This window comes from Zonotrichia albicollis, chromosome 22 (assembly GCF_047830755.1).
Source record: "Zonotrichia albicollis isolate bZonAlb1 chromosome 22, bZonAlb1.hap1, whole genome shotgun sequence".
In the NCBI taxonomy this organism is placed as follows: Eukaryota; Metazoa; Chordata; class Aves; order Passeriformes; family Passerellidae; genus Zonotrichia; species Zonotrichia albicollis.
This window is the reverse complement of record NC_133840.1, coordinates 3,727,142-3,752,367: the sequence shown is the minus strand read 5'-3', so window position 1 is coordinate 3,752,367 and position 25,226 is coordinate 3,727,142. Positions and strand designations below refer to the sequence as shown.

Sequence of the window (25,226 nt, the reverse complement as noted above, 5' to 3'; positions counted from 1 at the left end):
CAGCATTTGCTACTCCGTGCTATTTTGCCATTTCTTACATCAGGAAATGCCCCGCTGTGCCACAACCATACAGAGACCGAGCGCTGCCAGGATTTTGTGAAATCTCCTACTTTGGGTCAGCGCTCTGCTGGTGGCCAATTTTATTTTCGGTGCTGCAACTCCGCTCTCCCGGAGCAGCAGCAGCAGCAGCCGGAGTCCTCGAGTTTGAGGACAGCGAGGGCAACTTTTTATTCCGAATTGTGCAAAGCGGTGCCCAAAACCTCGGGGGAGCCTCACACCGAGGCCGGGGGTGCGGGAGCGGGGTCGGGGTGCAGGAGCGGGGCGGGGGGAGCGGGACCGGGGCCGGGGGAGCCGTGCCGGTGTCAGGGGCTCAGGAGCGGGGCCGGGGGAGCCGTGCCGGTGTCGGGGGCTCAGGAGCGGGGCCGGGCGCTGCGGGGGCGCGGTGCCGGTGCCGCCGGGTCCCGGCCAATGGCTCCGCGCCGCGCACTCCCCGCCCCGCTCGCCCCGAGCAGAAATAGCCCCGCCGCCCCGGCAGCGGCTTTTCCGCGGGCAGCAGCGGCAGCGGCGGAGCATCCCGGGCAGAGGGAGCATCCCGGGCGGAGCAGCCCCGATGGCCCCGCGGGTGGCGGCGGCTGCGGGCGGGCGCTGAGCGGACCCGCGGATGCCGGGCGGGGGCCGGGCGGTGCGGGCAGCGGGCGGCCGCCACCCGGGGCTCGCCGCGCCCCTCCGGCCCCCCAGGGCCGCGGGGAGCCCGGACATGGGCGTTCGGCTGCCCCGGGGCGTGCTGGTGCCTGCGGGAGGGCGCCCGGAGGAAAGTCCCTTCTTCCCATGAGCAGCGCCTGCTCCCGGCGCGGGGCGCTCGCCATGGACACTGTGAAAACCACCTACATCGTGCTGGAGCTCATCATCGCCGTGCTCTCCATCGCGGGCAACGTGCTGGTCTGCTGGGCCGTGGCCATCAACAGCACCTTGAAGAACGCCACCAACTATTTCCTGGTGTCGCTGGCCGTGGCCGATATCGCCGTGGGGTTGTTGGCCATCCCCTTCGCCATCATCATCAGCATCGGCTTCCAGGTGGATTTTCACAGCTGCCTCTTCTTCGCCTGCTTCGTGCTGGTGCTGACCCAGAGCTCCATTTTCAGCCTGCTGGCCGTGGCCATCGACAGGTACCTGGCTATCAAGATCCCCCTGAGGTAAGAGCTGGAGTGGGAGCGGGCAGCGGCGTTCCCCGACAGCCCGGGGCTGATATTCCTGCTCTTAGCGCTTCTAATCCCTGGTGCTGCCCCGAAAGTTTCACTGCTGGCAGGTGGTGGAAATAGCAGAGGTTTGTCTCTCGCTCGCTGCAGGAATGGGATCAGTGTCCCACTTTTGCTTCGGAACACACCTGGAGGTTCAGTTTCTTGAGGATGTTTGCCTTGGGAGGGTCAGAGGTTTCCGGGCGGGCCCGCAGCGGTGTAAGGCTGTGTTTGGGATGGTTGTGGCTCATCTGTGCAGGTATTTATTTATATAGGCCCTTTATTGCGGTGTCCAGGCATCTCTCAGGTGATTAAATAGATTAAATAGAGGAGCAGTCACTCTTTCTCCTATTTCCTACTGTGAAAGGAAAAAAGGGGTGCAGAAAGGTTCACAGGGCAGATTTTAAGTTTTACAGTTCAGTCTCATCCAAGACATGAATTGTTTTCCTTCTAATTCATGGGAATTGAATTAAAATGGGGGGAAATGTATGGAATAGAAGTTACAGGCGCCTCTCCAGTGGGCCGGTGCAGCAGCTTCCTTAAGCTGAAGCGCACCAAACCCCGGCTTTGCATTGTGTTTGTTCATCTCGGTCTCCTCCGTGTCTCGGTTGTCCTTCCCTGGGAACTGGACATGGATGGAGCCCCCGGGAGTGCAGGACAGCTCCAGGGGCTGTGGGGAAGGAGGGCAGATGTGGAGCAGGGACCTCAGCTGAACCCCGCAAAGCCGCGGCTTCCCCGGACTCCGCTCGTCCCCGTGCACGGCAATGAAGTCACCCTGAAACGGCTTCAAAAGAGAGAAAACCCTTTCACCTTGTTCTGGCACCCTGCATCTGACACCTCGCAGAGTTGAGCAAATATGAATTAGTCATCGGGCCGAGGAGGAGAAGCACAGCCGTGTGTCTGTGTGTCCGTGTGTCGTGCGAGCGCGGCACACGGAAATCCCGGGGGATGTCGCGCAAGCGGGAGCGGACCTGCAGCACACAGGGACGGGGACAGGTGGTTTCCAGCATCCCTGACCCTGTTTCTGATCCTCACAGAGCCACCCCGGCCCCGGAAAACGCTGCCGTGTCTTTTCCATCGCTCGCTCGGGGTTTCCCCGGGCTGCTGGGGCAGCGGCAGCTACAGAAGCAGGTCAGATTTTTGAGTTTCAGTTTAATCACACCCCTGGGCACAAGCTGTCAGGCAATAACTCTGTTTTTGTTCCACAAGCACTTTCTGCAGCTGAGGAAATGTGGTGAGGGGTCTGTGCTCTGCTGGAGCCGGGGGGAGGCAGAGGATCAGAAATGCCCTGAGGGATCGTTCCTGTGCTCGCAGAGGGAAGCGCCTTTGCCAGCTGGTGAAACTACCAATATTTCCTGCACTCCTTTTCCCCGGTCCTGCTCTCGAGCAGGTTTGCTCCACTCTCCATCAGGGCAGTTCACCCCAGGGCAGTTTTGCCTTGCTATGGGATTCTTTCCCAGCTTTGCTTTCCTCACCCCATCTGCCGCCAAATCTTTTTTTCCTTTTGCACAAAATCTTTATTCCTATGAGTCCTTTCAGGCTGGACACAAGTGGAGACCAAGGAGTCCCATCCTGGGCTGGCTAAAGTGTGAAATTTGGATTTAACTCCATCTTGGCATTGAGGCCTGTTTCAGTGCTCTCAGGAGGGACCAGCAAGCAAAAAACTCCTTCCAAAGGAGGGAGGCTCTCCCTGTGAGGAGCAGGACAATGGACAGGAGATTTAGGGACTGATACTGAAAGGCTTTTTTTAGTTGTGCACCAAGATCAAAAGGGGACAGAGGAGGTTATAAACCTCCACAGGCAAAACCCTTCTGGACTGCAGCAGGGCTTTCCCAGCAAGGCTTGGTTGGAGTTTTCTCTTCAGCATCGTTATTCCACAGTGCTGCTGGCAGGGAGGGGGGAGGAAACTCTCCCACCACCCTCTCTGGGCAGGAGCATGTGCCATTTCTGGGCTGTGCTGTGGGAATGGGAAGCTGATCATCAGTTTCTAGGAATGGAGACTGTAGGAAAAGCTTTTCTCATTTAAACACCAGTTCTGGAGGCCAGTGCAGAGGCTGAGACCAGGCCATGAAGTATTAAATGTTTAAGAAAATGATTTGTGCCCAGCCCTGCCCAGCGATTACCATAAATAATGTGGTTGTTGCAGAGCAGATGAGTGTCCTTGTCACATCCAGTGCTCCATCAGCTCCCTGTGGGAAGCTCAGCAGGGACATTAAGGACTGGCTGTGCCACATTATTTAATACCCTTTCAGAGCTGCTTGAGAGGCTGGGCAGGCCTGTGGGCTGGGGTGCACAGCAGAACTTTGCATTACAGCCAGGCTAATAATGGATTTTTCAGCTCTGTGGCTGAACCAAGAAATCCCATGGGGAAGAGGAAAATTGTTTCAGTGAAACTGGAACAGGGATGTTGGGAGGTTTCAGTGAAGCAAAGTGATCCTGACCAACCTGGCAGATTTTGGGCTCAGTTGCCCAACCCTTCCGATGTGGCTGTGCTGCTTTTTGAGGTCAGGACCTCCTCACTGGGGAAGGAACTGACAACTTCTCATCTGGAGAACTACAGAACAAACAAATCTTATTTTAAAAATGGTGGTTTGGAGCCCTCCCTCTTCTGGCTAAAAATATTTGCTGAATTTGACCCAAAGCCATGAATTCTTTGTGTCCCTCGAAACTCATATTTCGCTTGTTTGCTTTTGATGAATTTTCTGTTTGTGGAGAAGCCCCCACCCACATTGCCCATTCTGTGCAGCTGCAGCTCCCAGCCCTTCCCTTGGCCATCCCAGGATGCAGCTCCTTGTCCTTGTCCCTTTTTCCTGCCCCCTCCTGGCTGCTGCCAGCCCTGAGTGCCCATCCCTGTGCCCAGCTCATCCCAGCCAGGGAATCCAGCATCTCTCAGCAGCAGCAAATCCATCCTGCACACAGCACTTGGCACAGAGGCTTTTTTTGCTCTCTGGCTTCCTCCAGGGCTGGATTTCACCCCACAGTCCCGTAGCCGGGAGCCAAAGAAGATTTGTAGGTGGAATAAACCAGTTTCCTTTTATTTGCATTAACCCAAATCCTTTGGCATGGAGAAGAATTGTAGGTAGGGACGGATGCCTGGAACAAACGTGTCAGGAATTAGGGAGGGAGAAGAGAATCTGTATTTAGAGAGCCAAAGGAGAGTGAAGCCCTGAGCAGCAGCCCAGTGTGTGCCCCTGTGCACGGGTACCTCCTGCAGGACAGTGACTGTGCTGCTGCCTGGCAAACCCCAGCTGGGACCTGCCCTGGGAAAATCATCCCCAGTTCCTTGGGATTTGAGCTGATCTGCTCCTTGTCCTGGGTTCGGTTCTCTCCCATCTTCAGCTTCACCCCCTGCAGATGTGCAGGGCTGATGTTCCAGGGAAGCTTTGCTATGAACTGGAATCCCAGGCACATCCTCTCCCGTTCTGCACATCTTTGAGCCTTGCTGCCCCTCCTGCAGCCAGACAATGCTCCCGTGGATTCCCAGTCAGTTAATGGGATCAGGATCTGTTAATGGTGCTGCCTGACCTGCCTCTGCTCTGCCAGTGTCCCACAGGAGCTGCTGCTCCCTTGGCTCTGACATAGGAAGGCAGGAGTGCAGCTCCTTCCTTGTGGGACAGATTTAATTTGGGTTCTGCTGTTTTTCCCTCATCCTTTCCAGAGGTGGCCTGGCTGATGCTGAGGCTCTGTGCTGCAGAGGAGAGGCTCACTCTGAAGTGTTCCTCTGCAGGGATCTGTTCCCAGATCCCTGTCAGATCCCAGCTTTGCTCAGCAAAGCAAACTGCTGGGGTTTGATGTCAGGTGGGACTGGAGCCACTGGGGGAGCAGAGAAAATCCTCCTGGTGTTCACCTGGCACCCTGTGAGTGCCACCAGCACACAGAGCTGCTCTTTCTCCCCATGCCCTGTGCCCTTGCCTCATTTCCCTCTGTCCTTGCCCTGCCCTTCACCTGAACCCTGGTGAGTTCTGCTGCTCCCCTGTGGCTCCTGTGCTGTGCCCACTCCTGAGCATCCCAATTCCACTGCCAGAGCTGCTGTGCCTGGCCTTGGTTATCCCTGAGTTACAAACTGCAGTGCCACAAACCCAGCAGGGGCAGGAGGGCTGGGGTGTTCCCTTGAGCAACCTTGAGGGAATTTTGTGGCTGCCAAGATGGGCCCAGGGGGTTGTGAGGCTGCTCCAGCCTCTGGGTGCGGCCAAAACACAACAACAAGATCAGGAATAATCACACGTGCCCTCGTGGCAATAAAGTAGAGAGGGGAAATCACAGCTATTTTTAGCTGTGAGCAGCTTGGTTTCCTTAAAATGCACATCCCAGATTTTTATATCTTTTCCGCACCTCCGAGGCCACTTCCCAAAAAAACAAAAGTCCTGACAGGAAAAGGAATTGGGGCCTCTTTGGGACCTCTGCCCCCTCTGCAGCCACTGGGGGACAGCAGGGATGCCAGGGTGTCAGGGCTGGCTCTTGGCTGAGGGCACTGATCTCCAGTGGATTGAGTCAGAACCCAGATTTTTGAATTTAGAAGGTTTTTATTCTGTTTTGGCCAGCTCAATCTGTTAAAAAAATACAGGTTAATTTTAAGATTTTTTTTAAAAATGAACTTTTGAAATCCAGCAGAATTTTGCTCCAGAAGATCTTTTGACCTCTCCCTGCAAAAAGTGCACGAAACCAAAATGTTTTGGCAGAAACTGTTTTATCTTGAAGTTGCAAGTTTTTGCTTTGTTAGTTATCAAGCTGCTGCTTGGGATTTTTATGAAATTTGCTGTTTGCCAGAGCAATGAGAGTCTGCCCTGGCCCTGGGCTGCCCCAGGCAGTGACCACGCGGGGCTTGGGGACTCCTCTTACTGTATTTGATCCACAAGATGCCAGGAATTGGTGACTCCAACTGTGCCTACAGATGTGTCAGTCCTCAGGCTCTCAGGCTTGCAGAAGGGACCGAATTTAGGGAATTTGTGTAATCCAAGGAGAGGATTAACTCCTAATCCAATGGACGACATCAGGCCTGGGCAGGAGCCACAAATAACCTGGGAGTGCCTCAGTGGGGGTGTGTCCCTGTGGGTGTCCCTGCTCTGCCACCCTGCAGTGCCCTCTGGGCACAGGTGTCACTGGGACAGGGGACAGAGCACAGTCCCTGCAGGAGCAGCTCTTGGCCATGTCCCCCTTCTGCTCAAACCTTGCATGGGATTGTGCCCCTTGTGCTGGCACAGGCTGGGGGCTCTGTCCAGCCTGGCAGTGCCCAGGCAGGGAGGAGAGGATGAGGATGGGCTGGGGGCTCCGTCCAGGCAGGGAAAAAGGACTGGATGGGCTCCTGGAGCTGCTGGGATGAGGCTGGGAGGGCTCGGGGCTGACCCTGCCCCATGTCCCGGCCCCTGGGCTCTGCAGCCAGGGCAGTTGAGCAGCAGCTCGGTGGGGCCGCTGGGGGAAAGGCAGAACTTTGGGATGAGGGTTCCTCCCCTTTCATTGCAGAAGGAGGGTCCGGCAGGGATCTGCCATCCCCCTTATCTGCTATCGCTTGAGCCGGCGCTGGGAGGGGCAGCTGCCCCTGACCCAGCCCCTATCTCACCTCTGCCAGGCACCTTAAACTCTGCACAGCCAGGCCTGGCCCTCGGGGAGCCTCGGGAGGACAGAAACCCCCAGCAGGCTGATAGAGCTGATAAGGCTGGGCTGCAGGGCCCGGGGTGCAGAGGAGGAACTCAGGCCTTAAACAGGGGAGAACTGCGGGGCTGTGCTATAGGGCTGACCCGGGAACAGAGAGCACCGGGATCATACTGGTTCCTCACCAGGATCACACCGATCCCTCACCAGTACTACACAAGTATCACACACCGGTTCCACACCAGTATCACACCAGCCCCGCTCTCCCCTGCAGGCACGGCACCGTTTTGGGGCAGCTGCTGCTGTTTGGCTGCCGGGGGCTGCTGGAGCGTGGGAGCAGCGAGCAGGGCGAGGGGCTGAGCTCATTTCCTTCCTGTGCTCCGGGGCTTTTTGGCCTCCGTTTGCCCCAGCCCCGCTTGGCCCAGCCCGCTGACACCCCCGGTGTCTGAGCTCGGCTTTCAGCCGCTCTTTCTCACCCTGCCGAGCAGCGAACGCGGGCAGCTCTCACCTGCAAGCCCCGAGAGGCGCCTGCCCGGCCCTGCGAGCCCCCGCAATCCCCGGCTGCAGATCCCGTGTGAACCCCCCGATTCCCAGCCATGTGCCATTTGCGGGTTTTATATCTCTCATGTTCCTTCCTCCCACATCGCTGCACAGCCCCGTGGCTGTCCCCTGTCCCTCTGTCCCTCTCCCGGCTCTGTCACCACCCAGGCAGGGAGGGCTCGCAGCAGGGATGAGGGCACGGATGAGAATGTCCTGGGCAGGTTTTAAACCTGCAGGTGTCTGACAGCCCCGGCTCGTGGCTGGGGACACGGGGACCAGGGAGGGGACACTGCCTTCCACCCGGGAGGGCTGGGGGTGCCCGTTCTGTTCCTCTGGGGGTGCCCCCTCCTCTGCTCCTGACCCCTGAGCTCACCTGAGCCGGGCTGGCAGGTGACAGACACTGTGACAGTGTGGCAGTGTGACTGTGACACTGACACTGTAACAGTGTGACACTGTGACAGTGTGACTGTGATATTGTGACTGTGACACTGTGGCAGTGTGACTGTGATATTGTGACACTGTGACACTGACACTGTAACAGTGTGACTGTGACACTGTGACTGTGACACTGTGACCGTGTGACTGTGATATTGTGACATTGTGACACTGTGACTGTGACACTGTGATGTGACACTGTGGCAGTGTGACTGTGACTGTGACACTGTGATGTGTGACTGTGACAGTGTGACTGTGACACTGTGACACTGACACTGTAACAGTGTGACTGTGACACTGTGGCACTGTGACAGGGTGACACTGTGACTGTGATATTGTGACACTGTGACACTGTGACATTGTGACACTGTGATGTGACACTGTGGCAGTGGCAGTCCCGCCCAGCGGAAGGCCGGCAGTGCTGCTGTCCCTCACAATGGGGACAGATGCAGGAGGAAGTGATTTGTCTGCCCAGGACAGGGACACTCGCAGATGTCCCACTTCCCCAGCTGACAGCGTCACCACTGAGCACAGCTCTGGCCGCCAACTCCTTCCTGCCTCAACAGAACAGCTTTTTCTTTTCATTTTTTTTTCCTTTTTCTTTCTTTTTCTTTCTTTTTCTTCACCCCCCTCCTCTCTAAGGTGCAATTTATGATTCATTTAAAATGTCCTGCCAGGACATTTCAGCTGCTGTGTGATCTCCATTTCGTGGCTGTGCATGGAGCACAGAGGCAGAGAAGGTGCTCATTTTGTTATAGCTAAAAAAAAAATTAAATCAATTAAAAAAAGAGCAAGATGCAAAGTACAGCTGTGAGGAGGTGACAAGGACACAATGCTTGGCAGCCGAGCTGCTCTCACCCCTTGTGGATGGAGGTGTCTGTGCATTTCCCTTCACACTTAAAATAGAAATATATGCCAGAGCACCTGCCTGGTCCCAGCCCTGCAAATTCCATCTGCTCCTCTCCTGCATCCAGCAGCCTGGGCAGGGGCAGGGTGGGGAGGGAGCTGGGGAGCACAAACCATGGGTGGGTTTGGGGTTGAAGCTCTGGAATTGTTCACTGGGGACTGATCCTGCTCTGGAGGCAGTGGGAGAGCCCAAAGTCCCTGAGCAGCCTCTGCTGTGAGCCAGGGCCAGCAGGGACAGGCCAGGGCTGTGTGGCACCCCCAGGCTGTGATGTGGGACAGGCAGGGCTCTCCTGCTCTCTGACATAAACCATGTGCCCATAACCCCCTTCCAGAGTGTTTCCTCCAGCTGCCCCAAGTCCATCACCCCAAAATCTGAATTTCTCCTGCTGTGCTTTCCTTGTCTGACCGAGCCCAGGGGCAGCAGGGCTGGGCTGGGCTCCCCAGGGTCCAGCAGGGGCTGGTGGCAGCTGCCAGGGACGTGCAGGACATGACTCAGTTCCTGCCAGGCCGGGCTGGCAGCGTGTCCTGCTCTGTGCCAGCTGTGCTCAGCACCAGCCTGGGCACCTTGGCTGCTCCCCAGCCCCAGGAAGTGGCAGCAGAAATGCAAAAACCCCAACCCCAACCATCCTCCAACACACAGAGCAAGAGTTCTGACCAGAATTCACTCCTTTGGTGTTTGCTGTGAGCTCCTCCAGGAAAGCCCTGGGGTTTGGAGGGGCCATGGGGACGCTGCTGTGGGAGGGCCACCAGGAGCAGGGGACACCTCGTGGAGCCCTGGCTGTGTGGGTGAGGGCACAGCAGGGACAGCCCCAGCTGCCCAGGGGACACTGCAGGGCTGGGCTGTCCCTCAGGCAGCCCCTTGTCCTCCTGCAGTGACACTGTGGCCAATGCTCAGCTTCTGCCTCAGGACAGGAGCCTGAGCCACCCCACCATGGCCTCGGGGTGGGAGCTGGGGTCATTAAAGCCTTCATGCTGACTGCACCAGCAAAGAGACTTCAGAAGGAACTAACACATTGCCAGGTTATTTAATTCCAATAAATCATTTGAGAATATTCAGCTGTTATTTACATTAAGGCAACATTTGATGCCTCCGGGGGAAGCACAGAGGTGATTCAATATTTGTTATACATTAGTTGAGCAGACTTAGGTGAGTAAATTTACTTTAATGGGCCTTTTTTGTCTAATAATATTAAGCCTAAAGAGAATGAAGGTTTGCTGGAGAATTCTGAGCTGTGGAAATCTGTGGGTTCCTCACTGTCTGACCCTGTTTTACGGAGCTTTGGGAAGAGCTTGGGAGACTCCTCATACCTGGATCTGGTGACATTCATTAATTTAATTTTTTAAGCATGTACTTAACTTGTGTTGACTTAAGGGCAATACAGGCAGGGTCCCACCAAATAAGTGTACTAAGGTAATTAATTAACAACTCTAGGACATCAGGCTATTCTCAGTTTCACCTTGGGCTCTTTGGGCTGCCCACAGCAGTGACCAGCAGCTGGATGCAGAGACGGTGGGAGGGCTTTGCCATGCAAATGCTGGGGAAATGAAGAGCTAATCTGAGCAGGGCAGTTGTGCCCTGTGAAAAAACATCTCCACCTCTGTCCTGGGCCTCCAGCCCTCCCCACTGCTCAGCTCTGGCTCCTCAGCCCGGGATGTTTTCACATCTTCCCTCGGGGGATATAAAAACGCACGTGCCATGGTCCCTGTGCAGCTCTGCTGGGAGGAGCCAGCAGCTCCAAAATAAACAGGACACCAGGACAGCCCCTGGAACACCAAGTGGCTCCTTGACTGGTCGTGTGAACCTTCAAGCCAAGCCTTATCTTAGCAGAAGAGTTCAGGAGAAGAACAGATGGAAGAAGCCTTTTTTGGGGCCAAGTGTTTCCAGCAAGAGGCACCAAATGTCACCACCCTGGGACCTCAGCATGGCCAAGGTGGCTCCTCCTGCTCCTGAGCACACAAACCCCTCCATTCCTTCAGTTTCTGATTCTAAACAATGGCCCTTTGGCATTTTCCAGTCTGGCCACGGTAGTTTTTGGGATGGAGCACCTGGAGAGTGCCAGAGTTCCCTTCCCACAGCAGAGCCGAGGGAGCAGCAGCTCCTGGTGCCTCTGCAGCACTGACTGAGCTGGGCCAGGGCTGCAGCTCAAGACTCAGACTTTGCCAAGAGATTGGATTTCTGTCACCTTCTCAGATCTCAATGATTTCAGGTCCCACAAGCCCAGACCAGCTCCAGCTTCTGAAAACTTAATGTGGGGTCTCAAAGCAACACGCTTGGCCTCACTGATGGCCTGTTTGAGAACTTCTCATCTTCTAAGTATTGGAACTTATTAATAATGAGAGAAAAATGCAGGAGAAGCCCCTCAGTGACTGGATCTACCCTTCAGACACCAACCCATGGTCTGTGTCCACAATTCAGCAGCACCTAAATGTGGCTGCTGCTCCTGCATCCTCCCAGCCAGCCCAGCCTGAAGGAGCTGGGGGCTCCCCCAGCCCCTCTTGGACCCCCAGTGTCCCCCATCCTTGCAGAGGAGCAGGAGCTCACTCACACAGTGATTCACAGCACAGCTGCAGTTCTGTGGGAATAAAACCCTCCCCTGCTCACGGCCGGAAGAAAATCAGAACAAACGTTCTTAGGGAAGGAGGAGCAGGGCAGCCCAGCCAGAGTAAACAAGCACTGAGAGAAGGGTGTGGGAAGGAGGGGACGTGTGGCAGCCAGCAGGCTCTGCCTGGCTCTGGAGAGGACAGCAATGGGTTTCTCATGTTCTCTTCTGGCACCTGCAGGTTCTTCCTATCTCCAGACAGGGATCTGATGGATGCTTTGATTTTGGCAGCTGCTCTGGGTGCTCCCAAAGCAGACTTTTGACTTTTGCTGCTTCAGGTTCCAGCTCTGCTTGTGTGTCTGAGCATCTGAGGGCTGGAGGGGCCACGAAGGGACTCAATGGGATGAGGAAGGTGTGGGGCAGCACCAGGCTCAGCTCTGCTCCAACCTGTCCCTGGGCCACAGCAGAGCTTCTTCATAACCCGGGCGGGACTGCAATGGAGAGCTGGGCACCAGCACTGCCCCGGCTGGACGGGGTCAGCCCAGGAACTGCCCAGCAGCTGCCCCAGCGTGCCCAGCAGGGGCTGCTCAGAGCCAGAGAGCGCCAAGGAGCCTCCCTGTCCGTGCCCTGCTGGCCGTTGGTGCTTTAGGATCACGCAATGATAAAGGGTTTTTTAAGCCTCCGAGTCCCTTCCCTCCCCTTGCAGGGGGTTTGTGGGCTGGGGCAGTGCTGGCGCCTCTCAGGAATAGTAAATGAGTCACGTCCCGAACCACGGCGGGTGGGTGGAGACACAGGTGAGAGGTTTTGCCCCTCGGGCGATCAGAGAGGTGAGGCCCCCTCGTGGGTGTGGCTTTTGTCTCATTAACCAAAACACGATGCCTTTAACTGCAGGGAAGTCACCAGTGCTGGTTTATGTAACATTTGCTGTGGTTTTGTCCCGGGGGCTGCAGGTACAACAGCCTGGTGACCGGCAAGCGGGCGAGGGGACTCATCGCAGTGCTGTGGCTGCTGTCCTTTGGGATTGGACTGACCCCTCTGATGGGCTGGCACAAAGCCATGAGCAGCTGTTCCAACGCCACCAACGAGACAGGGACAGAGCCCCGGGGCTGCTTCATCTCGTGCCTCTTTGAGAACGTGGTGACCATGAGCTACATGGTCTACTTCAACTTCTTCGGCTGCGTGCTGCTCCCGCTCGTCATCATGCTGGGGATCTACATCAAGATATTCATGGTGGCCTGCAAGCAGCTGCACCAGATCGAGCTGATGGGCAACTCCAGGACCACCCTGCAGAAGGAGGTGCACGCAGCCAAGTCTCTGGCCATCATCGTGGGCCTTTTTGCCTTCTGCTGGCTGCCCCTGCACATCCTGAACTGCATCACGCACTTCCACGAGGGCTTCTCGCGCTCCAAGCCCGAGTGGGTGATGTACGTGGCCATCATCCTGTCCCACGCCAACTCCGTCATCAACCCCATCATCTACGCCTACAGGATCCGGGAATTCCGCTGCACCTTCCGCAAGATCCTCTCCAAGATCCTCTGCAAGGCCCAGGAGCTCCCCAAGTGTCCCTCGGAGCACAACCAGCACCTGACTGCCATCAACATCAGCTCTCCTGCAGCCTCAGTGACCGTGTGAGCCCAGCCCTGCTGCCCTGGCACTGCCCTGGCACTGCCCTGGCACTGCCCTGCCCTGCCAGAGGGCTCAGACATGACCATGATGGACTCGTGCAGCTCTGGGTTTATTTTGATTTTTATTTTTGTAATTAACGTCGTGCCTGGTGGAGGAGTGACCTGAGCAGGGACACTGAGTGCGGCTCGCCCTCCTCTGTAGCCCCTGGGCTGTGATCCCGTTGTGTTTCCCTTCCAGGTGTTCCCTTTCCACATTGGACACTGACTGGGGAAGACTCACCTGCTGGGGGGGTGTTTCCCCAATTGTGCTGCTCATGTCAAGTCATAGGATCTTTATTTTAATTATTATTATTTTTTAATATTTGGATTCATTTAGGAGTAATAATTTTGTGTCTGTTTTTTGAGTTGTTCTCCAAGTTCATACTTGACAGCACTTTGGTAATACCCTAATTATTCCATCAATTGTTTGATGCAGCTTGTATTCTCTGATGGGAAAAAGTCTTACTTAGCCCAGTTGCTGGTGTGAAACTCAATCTGTGTTCCAGGCACTGAGGGGAGGGACTGTGAGGATGGGAAAACCAGGTCAGGACTGGCCAGCCCAGCATGGAAACCCCATTTACTGAAAGATTTGAGAAGAGACTTGACCAAGGTTTTAGCGCAGAGGTTTTACTGCCTTGAAACCACTCTGGTTCACAGGGCTGGCAGCCCAGGTTTGCTTCCCGATGTGTTTGCAGCTATCGAAGTGCAGGAAGTGCCCCAATGGTCCTGGCTGCTCTGAACCAGAGCCACCAAGGCCAGTGTCCCTCTGCCTTGGGGACACAAACCCCACGGGTGGGTTTTTGCTCTGCCAGCCTTGCAGAGCCTCCACAAGGGCAGGTTGTAGCTGTGGGAGGTGGATGATGCAGCTTGGTCAGGCTGGGACACCCCTGCAGCCCTGTAACCCCCAGAAGATGTGAATTCTTCCCCCACCCCAGTAATTTTCATATTTTTATCCCTGAAAAATTGTACTTGAATCACACAGAAACCAACTCTATATTTTTTAAAATTCTGTTGCACTAAAAGTGGGGTACAAGACCCCAAGAGTTTCATTTCTCTGCCATATATAATGACAAATATGGTGTAAAATCAATTGATAAGCTGAAGAAATCTTGTTCCTGCAGCATCTCCTGTGCCAGCTGGCAAGAGCTGCAGGAATAACTCTGAGCCCACCATGCACAGGGAATGGTTCCCTGGGAGTGCTGGATTTCACTGCCACTGGAGCAGCTCAGCCCCAGAGCTGGGTGAAATCACCAGAGAGCTCTGAATGGCTTTGTAATGTCCAGTAATGTCCAGTCCCTGTCCCAGGTGCTCCCCCTTTACCAGCCCCACTCAGCTTTGCTGGGCCCAGCTGAGCCAGGGCCACCTCCTGCCATCAGGGCAGGGCCTGGCTGTCCTCCCTCCATCCCTTCTCTTCCCTCCTCTGTTATCTTTGGCCCTGTTCCTCCTGTTCAGGGCTGGAAAGCAGCAGGGTTTCACCTGCAGCCCTGGCAGGGTTGCCAAGTGGTTGCAAGCCACATTTATCCTCACAACAAAGGATGGAATCTCTGCCTTTGGCTGCCTGAAACCAACCCAAACTCTCCCAGCAGCAGCAGAGTGAAACTCTCAGTGCTGTAACACCCAGAGAGGTCCCAGAACATTTGTGCACATGTCAGAGCTTCCAGTGCAGCTCAGCACCCACCAGTGCTCCCTTCCCATGAGCCAGAATTCCTGCAGCTGGATTGGAGCTTCCTTAGTCCAGCTGTGCCTTTGGGCTGTCAGGCAGGAACTCTGGCCCAGGCCATGGTCCCTGGGCACAGGAAGTGCCTTTGTGGATCTGAGCCAAACATATTTCCAGGCAAAATAAAAATAGGACACCTCCCTTGCCCTCCTCAGTAAAAAGCTCATTTCTCATAAAAATGTGAAGGAAAAACAGCAGAGGAACTTTTGTAGCCACTGCAGCTGTGGCCATTGAGCTGTCCCTGCTCTGCTGTACATGGATGAAGTGTTCTCATGTTGCTGAGAGCTGTATTTGCAGGAACTGTTATTTTCATCTCAAATGCTTCATTTACCACCCACAGCACCTGGCTCAGCCTGTGCCCCATTATTTCTGGTGGCTGATGCAGCAGGAGAGGCCACACTGCCCTCAGGGAGCACAGAGCATGGACAGGGAATCCCAGCTGGCTCCCAGGGCAGCAGCCTTGAGCTGCTCAGTGTGTCTGAAAATTTATTTAAGGCACAGCAACCACGTAGATACTTCCAAAGATCCTGTTCCAGTGGAGGCACAGAGTTTCAGGGTGTTGAGGGGTCCCCCTGGACCAGGTTTGCCACTGAAAAATCAGAAATTGCTCTGAGCTGCCACCTGCAAAGAGCCACAGCAGCTCTTTAATCTGTGCATCACTGAGACCTGCAGCACTGTTTGCATCCTCACATCACAATCATTACAGATTAGCTTAAACATCTTCAGAAATCCCAAAACCAGCATAAATAAATAAAACTGAAGTCAACACAGGCCTAATTAATTAATTTATCAGTGCCAGGCTGCTAATTAATGTCACACTTGGCTGCAGCACAGGAAGAAATCTGCCAGCCTCAATGAGCATTTGACAGCTTTACAGATATTAAAAATGCCAGTTACACATCCAGGAGTGATCCAAATTCTTCCTCCTTCATCCTTCATCCTCTTCCTCAGCCAGGAGGGTGTTTGTGAGCTGCTCCTCAGACACAGGCAGCTCCTGGCAGGCTCCCAAGGCCTGGCTGAGGTAGACAGCCAGGATGTGTTTGCACTGCAAAGTTAAGAGCAGGAGCAAGGCTGGGGTGCCAGGCTCAGGAATCCATCCTGGCCAAAATGTGTTCAGTGCAGTGCTGAGCCCCCCAGGAACGTGGTTCCCTCCTGGCACAGGTGGGGCTCAGTGTCCCCAGCTCTGCCACCAGCACAGTGCCATGCAGGGAGCTGGCACACAGCCCCTGGCACCCTCCCCACCTCAGATGACCACCTAAAGCCCTCCCTGCACCCACCACCCAAAATCTGGGGCTCCCAGAGGCCACCCAGGGGTCAGGCTCAGCCTGCATGGCCAGCTCCACTCGTGTTTGGGGGAAATTTGGGGTTCAAGGGGCAGGGCAGAGCCTTGTCCCTCCCCATGGCAGCCCCAGGCTGAGGCACAGAACTCACCAGAAGGCTCTCACTCTTCTGCAGCACAGAAAAGCCAAAGGCAGGGCAGGTGCAGAAGTGGCAGGAGCTGTAGCAGGTGTAGAGTTTGCCTGAGCTGCCAAGGACCTGAAACAGAGGCAGAGGAGGAGTCAGGGCAGGATTGACTTGAATTTCTGTGACTCAGGCTGGGTGTGCACTGCCCCAGCAGAGAGGGGAGATGTCACAGCACTGAAGTGTCCCCAAGCACTTGAAGCTCCTCAGGTTTCTCAGGGTCTCCCAAGCTCCTCTCCCTGCAGGTGAGGCTGTCCTGTAGCTGTGCCTGCAGCAGATCCCAGCCCCAGGGACCAGGACAGGGGTGGTGGCTCCACTCCCTGAGCTGCCACCGAGTCCCAGCCCCTCCTGTGAGCTCCCCCAGCCCTGCAGGCTCCCAGGTGGAAATGAGAGGGACTCTTGTCACAGGTGTGAGCCCAGGGCCACCACGGGCTGGGGACAGGAGGGAGCAGCACTGAGCCCTTGCAGGGAGGCCTCTCTTTCCCAGCCACTGAAGCTGTTCTGCTCTCAGAACCAGCTGCAGCTCCTGGAATCCAGATCTGCCTGAATAAACAAAGCTGAAGTCTCCAGAGAAGCTCCCTGCTCCATCTCTGCTTTGGGAACAGCACTGCCTGCTTTTCCCACATGCTGCTCCCTGCAAGGCTGCTGCTGAGGCACCAGGCTGAGCTAACAGGTGAGGGTACCATTTTTTCCAGCATGGAGCAATCTGTGAGCTGCTGGAGCTGACTGCAGGATATAGGAAAACCAGCCTGGGGATTATTATTTCTCTTTTGGTCTCCTCAAGAATGGAAAATTGCTTTTAGGAAATGACTTTAAGGGCCCAACCTATGGGAAGGGAAGGATCTGCAGGAGCAGAACACACTTGCCCAGGGCCCAGCCCTCTCCATCTGCCTGGGTTTGTGGCACACACACACCCAAATCCAAAGATAAACCCAAAAAGTGAAAAGGCAGAGGAGCTCTGCAGAGTGCTGCTCCCCTCCAGGACAGCCCTGGCATCCCAAGCCCCTCCAGGGGAACATTGTCCCTCCTGTCCAAAGCTGCACTTCCAAGGGGAGCCTTCTCCTGTCCCTGGAGCTCCCCCTGCACCCTCTGCCCAACAGGCAACACCCAGAAATGCCAAGGCCTCAAAGTGCCCCTCACTCCCAGCAGACCCAGGACACAGAACTCACATTCCCATTTCAGAGCAAACCTTTTTTTTTCTTTTCTTTTTCAGTCTGGCCTTTACCCTGGGTCCTCCTTTTACAGCAGGCTGAGTTTGTTTCACTTGTGATAAGTTTGTTTTCCTGCAGCCCCTTTGATTGCTTTTTCCAAGATGAAGGATTCTGATGGTGCCTTTCCTTCAGAAGTGTTTTCTTTGGGGAGGGGGGGAGCCACAGACAGACAGACAGAGCCAGATTTGGGCTGAGCTCAGCGTTCCCAGTGCTGACCTAGATGGCAGGAACACAGTCTCTGCCTAATAAAGCAAAATCTACAATCCAAAGACAGAGAAAAAGGTGCCTCTGTTCCTGGCCAGCTGCAGCCCTGCCAAGCACTGGGTGCTCCCCTGGCCCTGAGCTGAGATTTCCCTCTGCTGTCCTCATCCCTGGGCCTCAAGGAGGAAAAATCCCCCTGGAGGTGTCCCTGCCAGTGTGGGGGGCACAGGAGGCTCAGCTGAGGCACCAGCACAGGGACAGACAGACAGACAGACAGACAGACAGCACCACAGCCTGTGCCAGGGCCTGCTGCTCAAACCCTTCACCATGGGGCATCTGCCACACAGTTCTGGGAAACGGATGAAAAAAGACAAAATAAAAAAGAAGTGAAAGCGCAGGATGTGAGCAGGGCAGGTGCCAGCTGGCAGGGCTGAAGCTCTGCCCTCCTCCACTGCCACAGCTCAGCATCTCTGCCCCAAATGCTGCCAGGCCAGCACAGCTCCAGCACCATCCCTGCAGCAGGTGGGATTTACCCTGAGCTCCCAGGGCAGGGATTTACCCTGAGCTCACAGGGCAGGTGCCATCCAAGCTCTCCTGGGATGATTTCAGCTCTGAGCCACCCAGCCCTGGGACCCTCCATCAGAAGGGCATTAAGGGACACATCACAGCTCTCATTTGACTGAGGGCTCCTCCTTCTCCCATCTCAGCTCCTCAGGGCAAGGGCTGCCCACACCCCAGGGCCTGTCTGAGCAGAGCCTTCCTCCCCTGAGGCAGGACCTGAGATGTGCTGGCTGATAGGGAATTATCAGCAGCTCAGATTTGGCTGTAATGACCCAGAGGAGTTTCACAACAGAACCAGCCCATGGCCTCAAAGAGCTCTCCAAGGCAGCTGCAAGTGGAAGCAGCACCTCACATTCCAGCTGAACCACATCTGGGTGCCAATGGCAGGGGGATAATAGCAGGGATGGCTGTGCAGTGTCCAGGGATCTCCCTCTCTCCAGGACACATTCCCACACATTCCTGCCCAGGAATGAAGAGCCAGTGGCTGCAGTGCCCTGTCCCACCCAGGGCTGGGTTTCTATGACCCCAGATGTGTTCCTGTCACTGCTCCAGCCCCAGGGCAGACTCTGCTCTTTGTTGCTGCATCTCAGACAGCTGTGATGAGGGAGAATTTCACAATGGCACCAACCTCACACCCCCAGAGAAAATATCTCTTCAGATTCCTCTGTTAATGAACTCATCAGCGTGGCCTTAATCAGCAATCAAGCTCCACAGAGGAGGAATGCAGCTGGAGGCACACAGGAATCTCCTTCCTGGAGCTTTGTCCTGCATTAACCCTCCTGGCCAGGGCTTCCTTCTCCAAGGGAAACCAGAGGCTCCCTCTCCCTGCAGAGGCAGGGGAGCAGTTCTGACACTTGTTCTTTTTCACTGTGCACCAACTGAACCCTTCATTAATATCAGATTAATAACTGATGCCCAGCAAAGCTCTGCCTAAGCCTGCAGGGCCTGACAAAGGGAGTGTGACCATTCTCTGCCCAGTGGCATTTCCAGACAAGCAGCAGTAAAAAAGGGAAAGGCTTTGAGCATTCAGTTAATCAGGAAGGCAGCTGCTGTCTAAGGGTGTCTAAGGGAAGCTTCCTAGGCTTTACCAAACATCCACAGGCAAGCCCTCAGCTGCAATCCAAGGCTGTGCTGGAGCCCTGGTTATGATTCATGTCCCTCTGGAGGGGCTGTGTCCTCTCCATGGCCCCACAAATGATAAAGGCTCCACGTGCAAACCAAGCAGGGCAAGCTCTGAACACGTGGGAAGGGTTTGTGCCAGCACCAGGCCTGACTTCACAGCCCTTTCTCACCCTACAGGACCCCAGAGCACCTCCAGGGGAGGGGAAAAGGTCCTTGGCAGAGGGGGCACTTGGAAATGTTCCTCTTGGGTGCTGCAGCACTGAGCAAAGACATTTCCCTTTCTCTGGTGTGTGAACAGCACAGAACCAGGCCCAGCTGTGCTACCTGAGGGTTGGGAGTGCTGAGGAGAAGGAATTGGTGCTTTTTGACCAAAATCTTTGGGACACAGGGTTCTAATGCTCAGCCATGGGCTGGGTGCAGCTGGTCAATGGCTCACAGCATGGACAGATTGTCCCAAAAGAGACACCACCAGTGCTGGGGACCACAGAACAAGGAAGTGTGCACAGTACAGGAAGGTGAGAATGAAGCACCAATGGCTCCTCACCTCACTCCCACCCTGTGCTGGAACTGATCTCAGGGCTGAGGTGAGCTCTTCTCCCCAAAATGCCATTTCATGGGATTTTCTGTGATTCACAGCCTTGGCAACACTGAACCAGAGTGAAACCCACGGGTTTGGCCAGCACTGCTCCCTCCCAGGCAGCAGAGATCTCCTGCCAAGCAGAGGTCATGACAGGAAAGAAACAGAGTGAAGGCAGATAATGATGAGTTGTGTACAACTGGTCAAGAGGAAGAACTTCCTCTGCTGGATAGGATGGGAGTAATAAAGCAAAATTAGCAATCCCTGGAAAACTTCCTCCTGACTGTGATGCCCACAAACACATAAATTGTCTCTGGCTAGCTGGGAGCCACAGAGAAAATGGTTCTGAACTGTGCTGCTCTAATTCCAGCCTGTGGCTGCTGCTCTGCAGTGTCACCTCAGGAGTTTGTAAAGCACTGGTGTCCTCCCTGTGTTTATCCATGCTCTGCAAGTCAGGAAAACACTGTCTCAGAGGGCAGCTGGAAACCATCAGAAAGGAAAAGCAAAGAGAAGCTGTACCTGGTAGAGAATCCTCCCACTGGGGGACCTGAGCCGGGTGACAGAACGCTGATCCACCAAATCCAGAGCTGGCACTGCAGATGGGCCAAAAATGAACTTCAGCCTGGAAGAGAAGTGTCTCTGGTGAGGTCAGAGCACAAAGGGAGAGCCCCTGGCTCAGCTCAGGGACAGAGGCAGCCCTGAAGGAGCCCATTGCAAAGGAAAGACATTTTTCCTGCCCTGCATTGATCAGTTGGTCCTGGATCCCACCTCCAGGCATGGAGCACACATGGAGCTCCCTGGAGAAGGGGCAGTGCAAGGATGATCCACAGCTCCTGGAGCAGCAGGAACTGGGACTCCTTCCTCATCCCCTGGAGATCAGTTCAAACCCTGGGAATGAGTGAATCATTTTGTAGTGATCACATCTCCTCCATCACAGTCACAACTGGGGGGTAAATGATCCTTTCTCTACCCACCAAACTGCATCAGGAGGAAGCTGGAGAATATCAGGGAATTACTCAAGACACTCCATGCTTATGGAGACACCAGATAGCATCAGTTTTACATCTGTGACCCAGCTAGGGGCAGTGCTCAGAGACAGCCAAGTTATTCCAGATAAACACCCAGGGGCAGCATGTGCCTGCTGTCCCTCCACTCTCCCTAAAACCCCTTTCCCTTTCAGGGATGCACAGCATTTATGGGATGAGGATCACTGTACATCCCAAAGGGGGGTTTTGGATAAGGTGTGTGTTAAATATGGACACCTGCACCTTCAGCCCATTGTCCAGACAGCTCAGGGGCTCCAAAGTCCTTCTAGACCAGTAAATCCAGCTGCTCTGAGTGTTTCCAAAGAGCTCAGGGGCAACTCAGTTAACTTCACAGACCTTTCACCAGCTGAGAAAAATCTGTGTAGTCTAGATTGGTTCCAAGGGTAAACAACAAGGAAATCAGCAGTGATGAAGAGATAGCACCAAACACGAGCAGGAGCCCACGAGAAAGGGGAAAGTTTCCAAGTGCAGGGAGGACAGAGCAAGGCAGAGCCCCAGCAAGGCTGAGTCAAGCTGACTGATAAGCAGCCAAGCAGACAGACAGATTCCAGGAAGACCAAAACTTGCACAAACTCAAGGCAAGAAGGGCTGGCTCCATCCGAGGAGGTGGGTGGGGAACATTTAAGTAAGACATTCCTTCATGATTAGGTTTGGGACTAGAAGGGGGCTGAGTTCAGTGAGTTTCAGGAACTCTTTTCAAATCTAGGGAATTCTTTTCTTGTGTATATAATTTGATCACTTCAACAGGAAATGCCCACAGGAAATTCGAGGACTTTGTAGATTTGGAAGAGATTGGGAAATTAAATCAGAACACTTCTGAGCTGCTGGATGCAGGGAATTGATGGAAATCTGGCTGCCAGGAGTTACCACCATTATTAAACTTAACAAGGGAATTTCTCTTTTATTTTCTGAGGAGAAGGAAACAAAAGCTTTCAAATCTGATCCCACCTTTCAAAGGCCACTGTGGTCCCAGGAGAGGGAGGCAGCACACCTGTCCCAGGTGCTGTGTGATAACTTGATGTTAAAGATAACTTTAACACAAAGGCACCAAGGCCTGGAGGGTTCCTGGTGATCTCATCCCCCAGCAGGCAGGAAAACATTTTTTTTTCAGATTAATCTGAAAAGTTTCTTTCACTGTGACAATGCCCCTTCTCCACCTTCAGCACCAACTGGGGAGGGCTGAAGTTGTGAAACTTGGATCTCTTAGGTCACTGCTGGGAATGATTAAAGCATTCACAGGGTGACAAAGCTGACCTGAGACCGCCCCCAAACAGAAGAAAACTCTCAGTCTCCAAGTTAGCATTTCCCTGGAGCAGGGTGATGCTCAGGACACCTCTCCCTCTCCACCACACGTGCCCATGACTCAAAGAGCAGCAGTGAGCTCAGGGGGCTCACAGGGGCAGGAAGGCAGAGGGATGAATCACCCTGGAACACTCCCAGAGCAAACTCCTTCCAGAGCTGAGGCTGGACCCAGAGCTCAGGTTAAATATTCTGGGTTTAAATTACAGCAAGTAATCACAGGAGATGCAGTGATACAGAGATAATTTTGTGAATCTCTGGGAAAAACCCTTCAGAACCTTCATTTTCAGTACCACCAAAGGCACCAGCATTTCTGTGTTTCAGCAGCACTGGGAAAACCAGGATGAGAGCTGAGCTGACCACCAGCTGCCCTTCAGCAGGACAGGGGCAGGAACTGGAGCAGCAGACACTCACCCCAGCAGCAGGTCATCAGGGACTGCAACAGAAAGAAAAGGAAACGTGATTTTGCAGAATTTCACATCACAGGGGGGTCACTGTCCCCCCAAGGTACCCCCAGAGGCCACACAGGACTGCAGAGCTCTCAACACCCTCCCTAGCCACCAAAAAAGCAACAAGGAGCAGGGAAATGATCCATGATGGCAGTGCTGAGGCACAGCAATCACAACCAGAGAGATTAATTTTAAAAAGAAAAGCAGAAGCCCAAATGCACTTTCTTTTATGACATCCTATTTTAAAAGCACCCAGGAGGCCTCAGCATCTTACTCTGTCACTTTAGGAAGCTGGTTAAAAAAATATATATATATTGTTTTCCCTGAAAGTCTCCTGGCATGAGTTGAGAGCTCAGGCCTCACAACTTTAGAAATGTTGTTCCTTTCCCAGCACGGTCTTGCAGGGCGCCACTGGTTTATGGCTTTTACTGCAGCCCACTGAAACACTGTGTCTCCATTTATTGGAACTTCTCCTTAAGATGGAAAGTTACACTCCAGCAAATTGTGTTTGTTGGAGCTGACAGCTCGGGCTCTGCTTGTCCACTCTGATCTTTCTGTTATCACCCAGGGGACACAGCGTACTCTGTCTCCATATCCCACTGGAAGATCTGGATTTTTGATTTTAAAATAATTCTCTTCTGACAATTCAAAACACTCTCTCTATGAGCTGCACTGTTGGTTTGAACTTTCCAGCTTTATACGAGTTTAATCCTGCAAAGGGATCAATCAGTTTGTCCCCATAGCCCTGTCTCCATGTGTGCTCCAGTACCACTCTGCTGCTGTAAGAAGGACATTTTTAAAGGGATGTGAACTTCTTTTTTTGCTTAGTTTACAACAGGATTTATAAAGCATTTAGAAAGTCCCATGAAGATTTTGGATGTACCCTAACCTGACAGGAGCCATAGTACAAGTGTGCCAAGAAGCTGTCACTGGGGTCACTCTGACAGTTTAGACACGAAGTCTCTGCCCATTCCTCACTCCCACATAGTGCTCAAGACAGATTTATCTGAATTCTTATTTGTTTGGGTTTTGTGCAGTTAAAAATATTCCTTCAGCACATCCTTTCCTTGGGAAGAGCCATTCTGTGCAGCTCATCCAGCAAACACAAACACTGATATTCTCTCAGCACAGATCCAGCAAAGGTAATTATCCTTAACTAGCTGCTGCAATTGGCCGGGATTTCAGCGCTGGCGGGTGCTCCTCGCACTGAAGCGCTGGGAAGTTGTTCGTGGCCCTGGGAGCAGCAGCACACTCCCTCTGCCGGTCAGCCAGGACACGGCTTTGGGAAATTCCCCTTCCCAAGCCCAGTTTTGGGATTGGTGAGTCTGTAGAACCAGCAGAGCAGAGGCACAGCAGAATTCCTGCCCGGAGCATTGATTTATCATCCCTCAGGTGTGACCACGGGCACCAGGAGCTCTAAGAAGCAGCAGAACCCATAAGTCACATTATAAAGAGTTCAAACTGGAGTGATTTTTGAATTTGACTTGGAGGAGGGGCTGCTCCTCATTATCTGTGCTGCTGTTGTCACAAAAAGGGACATCGAGGTCCCTGAGACAGCAGGGTCAGGTGGGAAAGGGGAGGCACAGGGCTCTTATCAGCACTGTGTGAGGTGTGGGAGCTGTGTGATTAGTTTAAAATAAAAAAGTTTTATTCTGCATGTTTTCTAGCTTATATACTCTTAAAAAAGCATAATTTTAAGTTATTAACTACATTAATAACTTATAATTTTCATTAGTGCAAAGTAATTACTGTTAATATAATTACCAAAAGTTTTACAGAAATTTAATAAGGCACATATACACATTTACTTATGCTAACGTAGGTTAGCTTACAAAAATTTAAATCTGTTTTTATATAGATGGCTTTGTCTTCTTTTTTGTTATTGATATACTCGAAAATCACCAATTGTTATTCCTTCTATTAACAGTTATTTCTTCTATTGCAGGCCACCTGTGAGGCCCGGGGTGTGACAGTGCCTGGCCCCTCCTGCTGGCATCCCCCACATACCCTGCGAGGTCTCCTGAAAAGCCTTTCTGATCTCTCTCAGGAGCTCTTCTGCCACTGCGGGCAAGGTGCTGCCGTCCATCCCTCAGGCACGGGCTCATCCCTGCAAACCAGACAGTGGGAAATCCTTGGACACTGAGCATCAGGGGGTTAGCTGGGCACCCCATCCCGACCAAGGAATGGTATCCTTTAAGATGCTTTAAAACAACTCTTAAAATGTTTTTTTACACGTTCTGGGAAGGGGATTCCCCACAGACACACGGGTGTCTCCGGGATGTCCCCACACGGACAGGTCCCGTGGGAAGCGCGGCTCGCTGCCCACAGGATGTTCCTCACGTTCCTCGGGACGTGCAGGCCCCGGCACCCTCCGCAGGCATTCACACACACGGATCAGATCCGCTTCTGCCCCCCGGCTCCCTCAGCCCTTCCCGGGGGCTGCTCCCGCCCCTTCCCCATCTTTGTGCCCCGCTCCGTGTCCTGAGGAGCCCGGCATGGCGGGGGCGCTGCGGGCGATGCTCACCAGGGCGGGCAGAGCGGCGGGACCCGCTCCCGGGGCTGTTCCCGGGCACGGCCCGATCCCGATCCCGCTCCAGCTCCAGTTCCAGTTCCCGCTCCGGGAGTGACGTCATGACACCGCCCCGTGCCCTTGCTGACGTCACGCGCGCTCTT

At 54.0% G+C, this 25,226-nt stretch overlaps 2 protein-coding genes across 4 annotated transcripts; one reads left to right on the top strand and one right to left on the bottom strand.

The window, feature by feature from the left end:
* Positions 1-409: 409 nt before the first annotated feature.
* ADORA2B (adenosine A2b receptor) lies at positions 410-13,255 on the top strand. Its single transcript, XM_005493515.4, has 2 exons — positions 410-1,193; positions 12,196-13,255. Exons 1-2 carry the CDS (start codon positions 469-471, stop codon positions 12,875-12,877), a joined length of 1,407 nt encoding a protein of 468 aa, XP_005493572.2. The 5' UTR covers positions 410-468; the 3' UTR covers positions 12,878-13,255.
* On the bottom strand, positions 540-25,226 carry ZSWIM7 (zinc finger SWIM-type containing 7). 3 transcript variants are annotated; one of them, XM_074557159.1, is made up of 6 exons: positions 25,078-25,224; positions 24,561-24,660; positions 22,519-22,540; positions 20,279-20,381; positions 16,058-16,162; positions 540-2,019 (listed from the first exon to the last, which is right to left on the bottom strand). In XM_074557159.1, exons 2-6 carry the CDS (start codon positions 24,637-24,639, stop codon positions 1,705-1,707), a joined length of 624 nt encoding a protein of 207 aa, XP_074413260.1. In that variant the 5' UTR covers positions 24,640-24,660; positions 25,078-25,224; the 3' UTR covers positions 540-1,704. The 3 variants fall into 3 exon arrangements, with proteins under 3 accessions (XP_074413260.1, XP_005493576.2, XP_074413261.1); XM_005493519.4 differs by lacking the exon at positions 540-2,019 and adding an exon at positions 13,722-15,671 and having other exon boundaries at positions 25,078-25,226; XM_074557160.1 differs by lacking the exon at positions 540-2,019 and adding an exon at positions 13,722-15,215.

What these genes read in the sequence shown, in the direction of transcription:
- ADORA2B (XM_005493515.4), top strand. Translation starts at nt 469, where the DNA reads ATGGCTCCGCGCCGCGCACTCCCCGCCCCGCTCGCCCCGAGCAGAAAT. An exon ending in GCTATCAAGATCCCCCTGAG is followed by an intron (nt 1,194 to 12,195) that starts GTAAGAGCTGGA and finishes CGGGGGCTGCAG; the next exon opens with GTACAACAGCCTGGTGACCG.
- ZSWIM7 (XM_074557159.1), bottom strand. Translation starts at nt 24,639, where the DNA reads ATGGACGGCAGCACCTTGCCCGCAGTGGCAGAAGAGCTCCTGAGAGAG. An exon ending in CCTGATGACCTGCTGCTGGG is followed by an intron (nt 20,382 to 22,518) that starts GTGAGTGTCTGC and finishes CTTCTCTTCCAG; the next exon opens with GCTGAAGTTCATTTTTGGCC. An exon ending in AGAAGAGTGAGAGCCTTCTG is followed by an intron (nt 2,020 to 16,057) that starts GTGAGTTCTGTG and finishes TCTCTTTTGAAG; the next exon opens with CCGTTTCAGGGTGACTTCAT.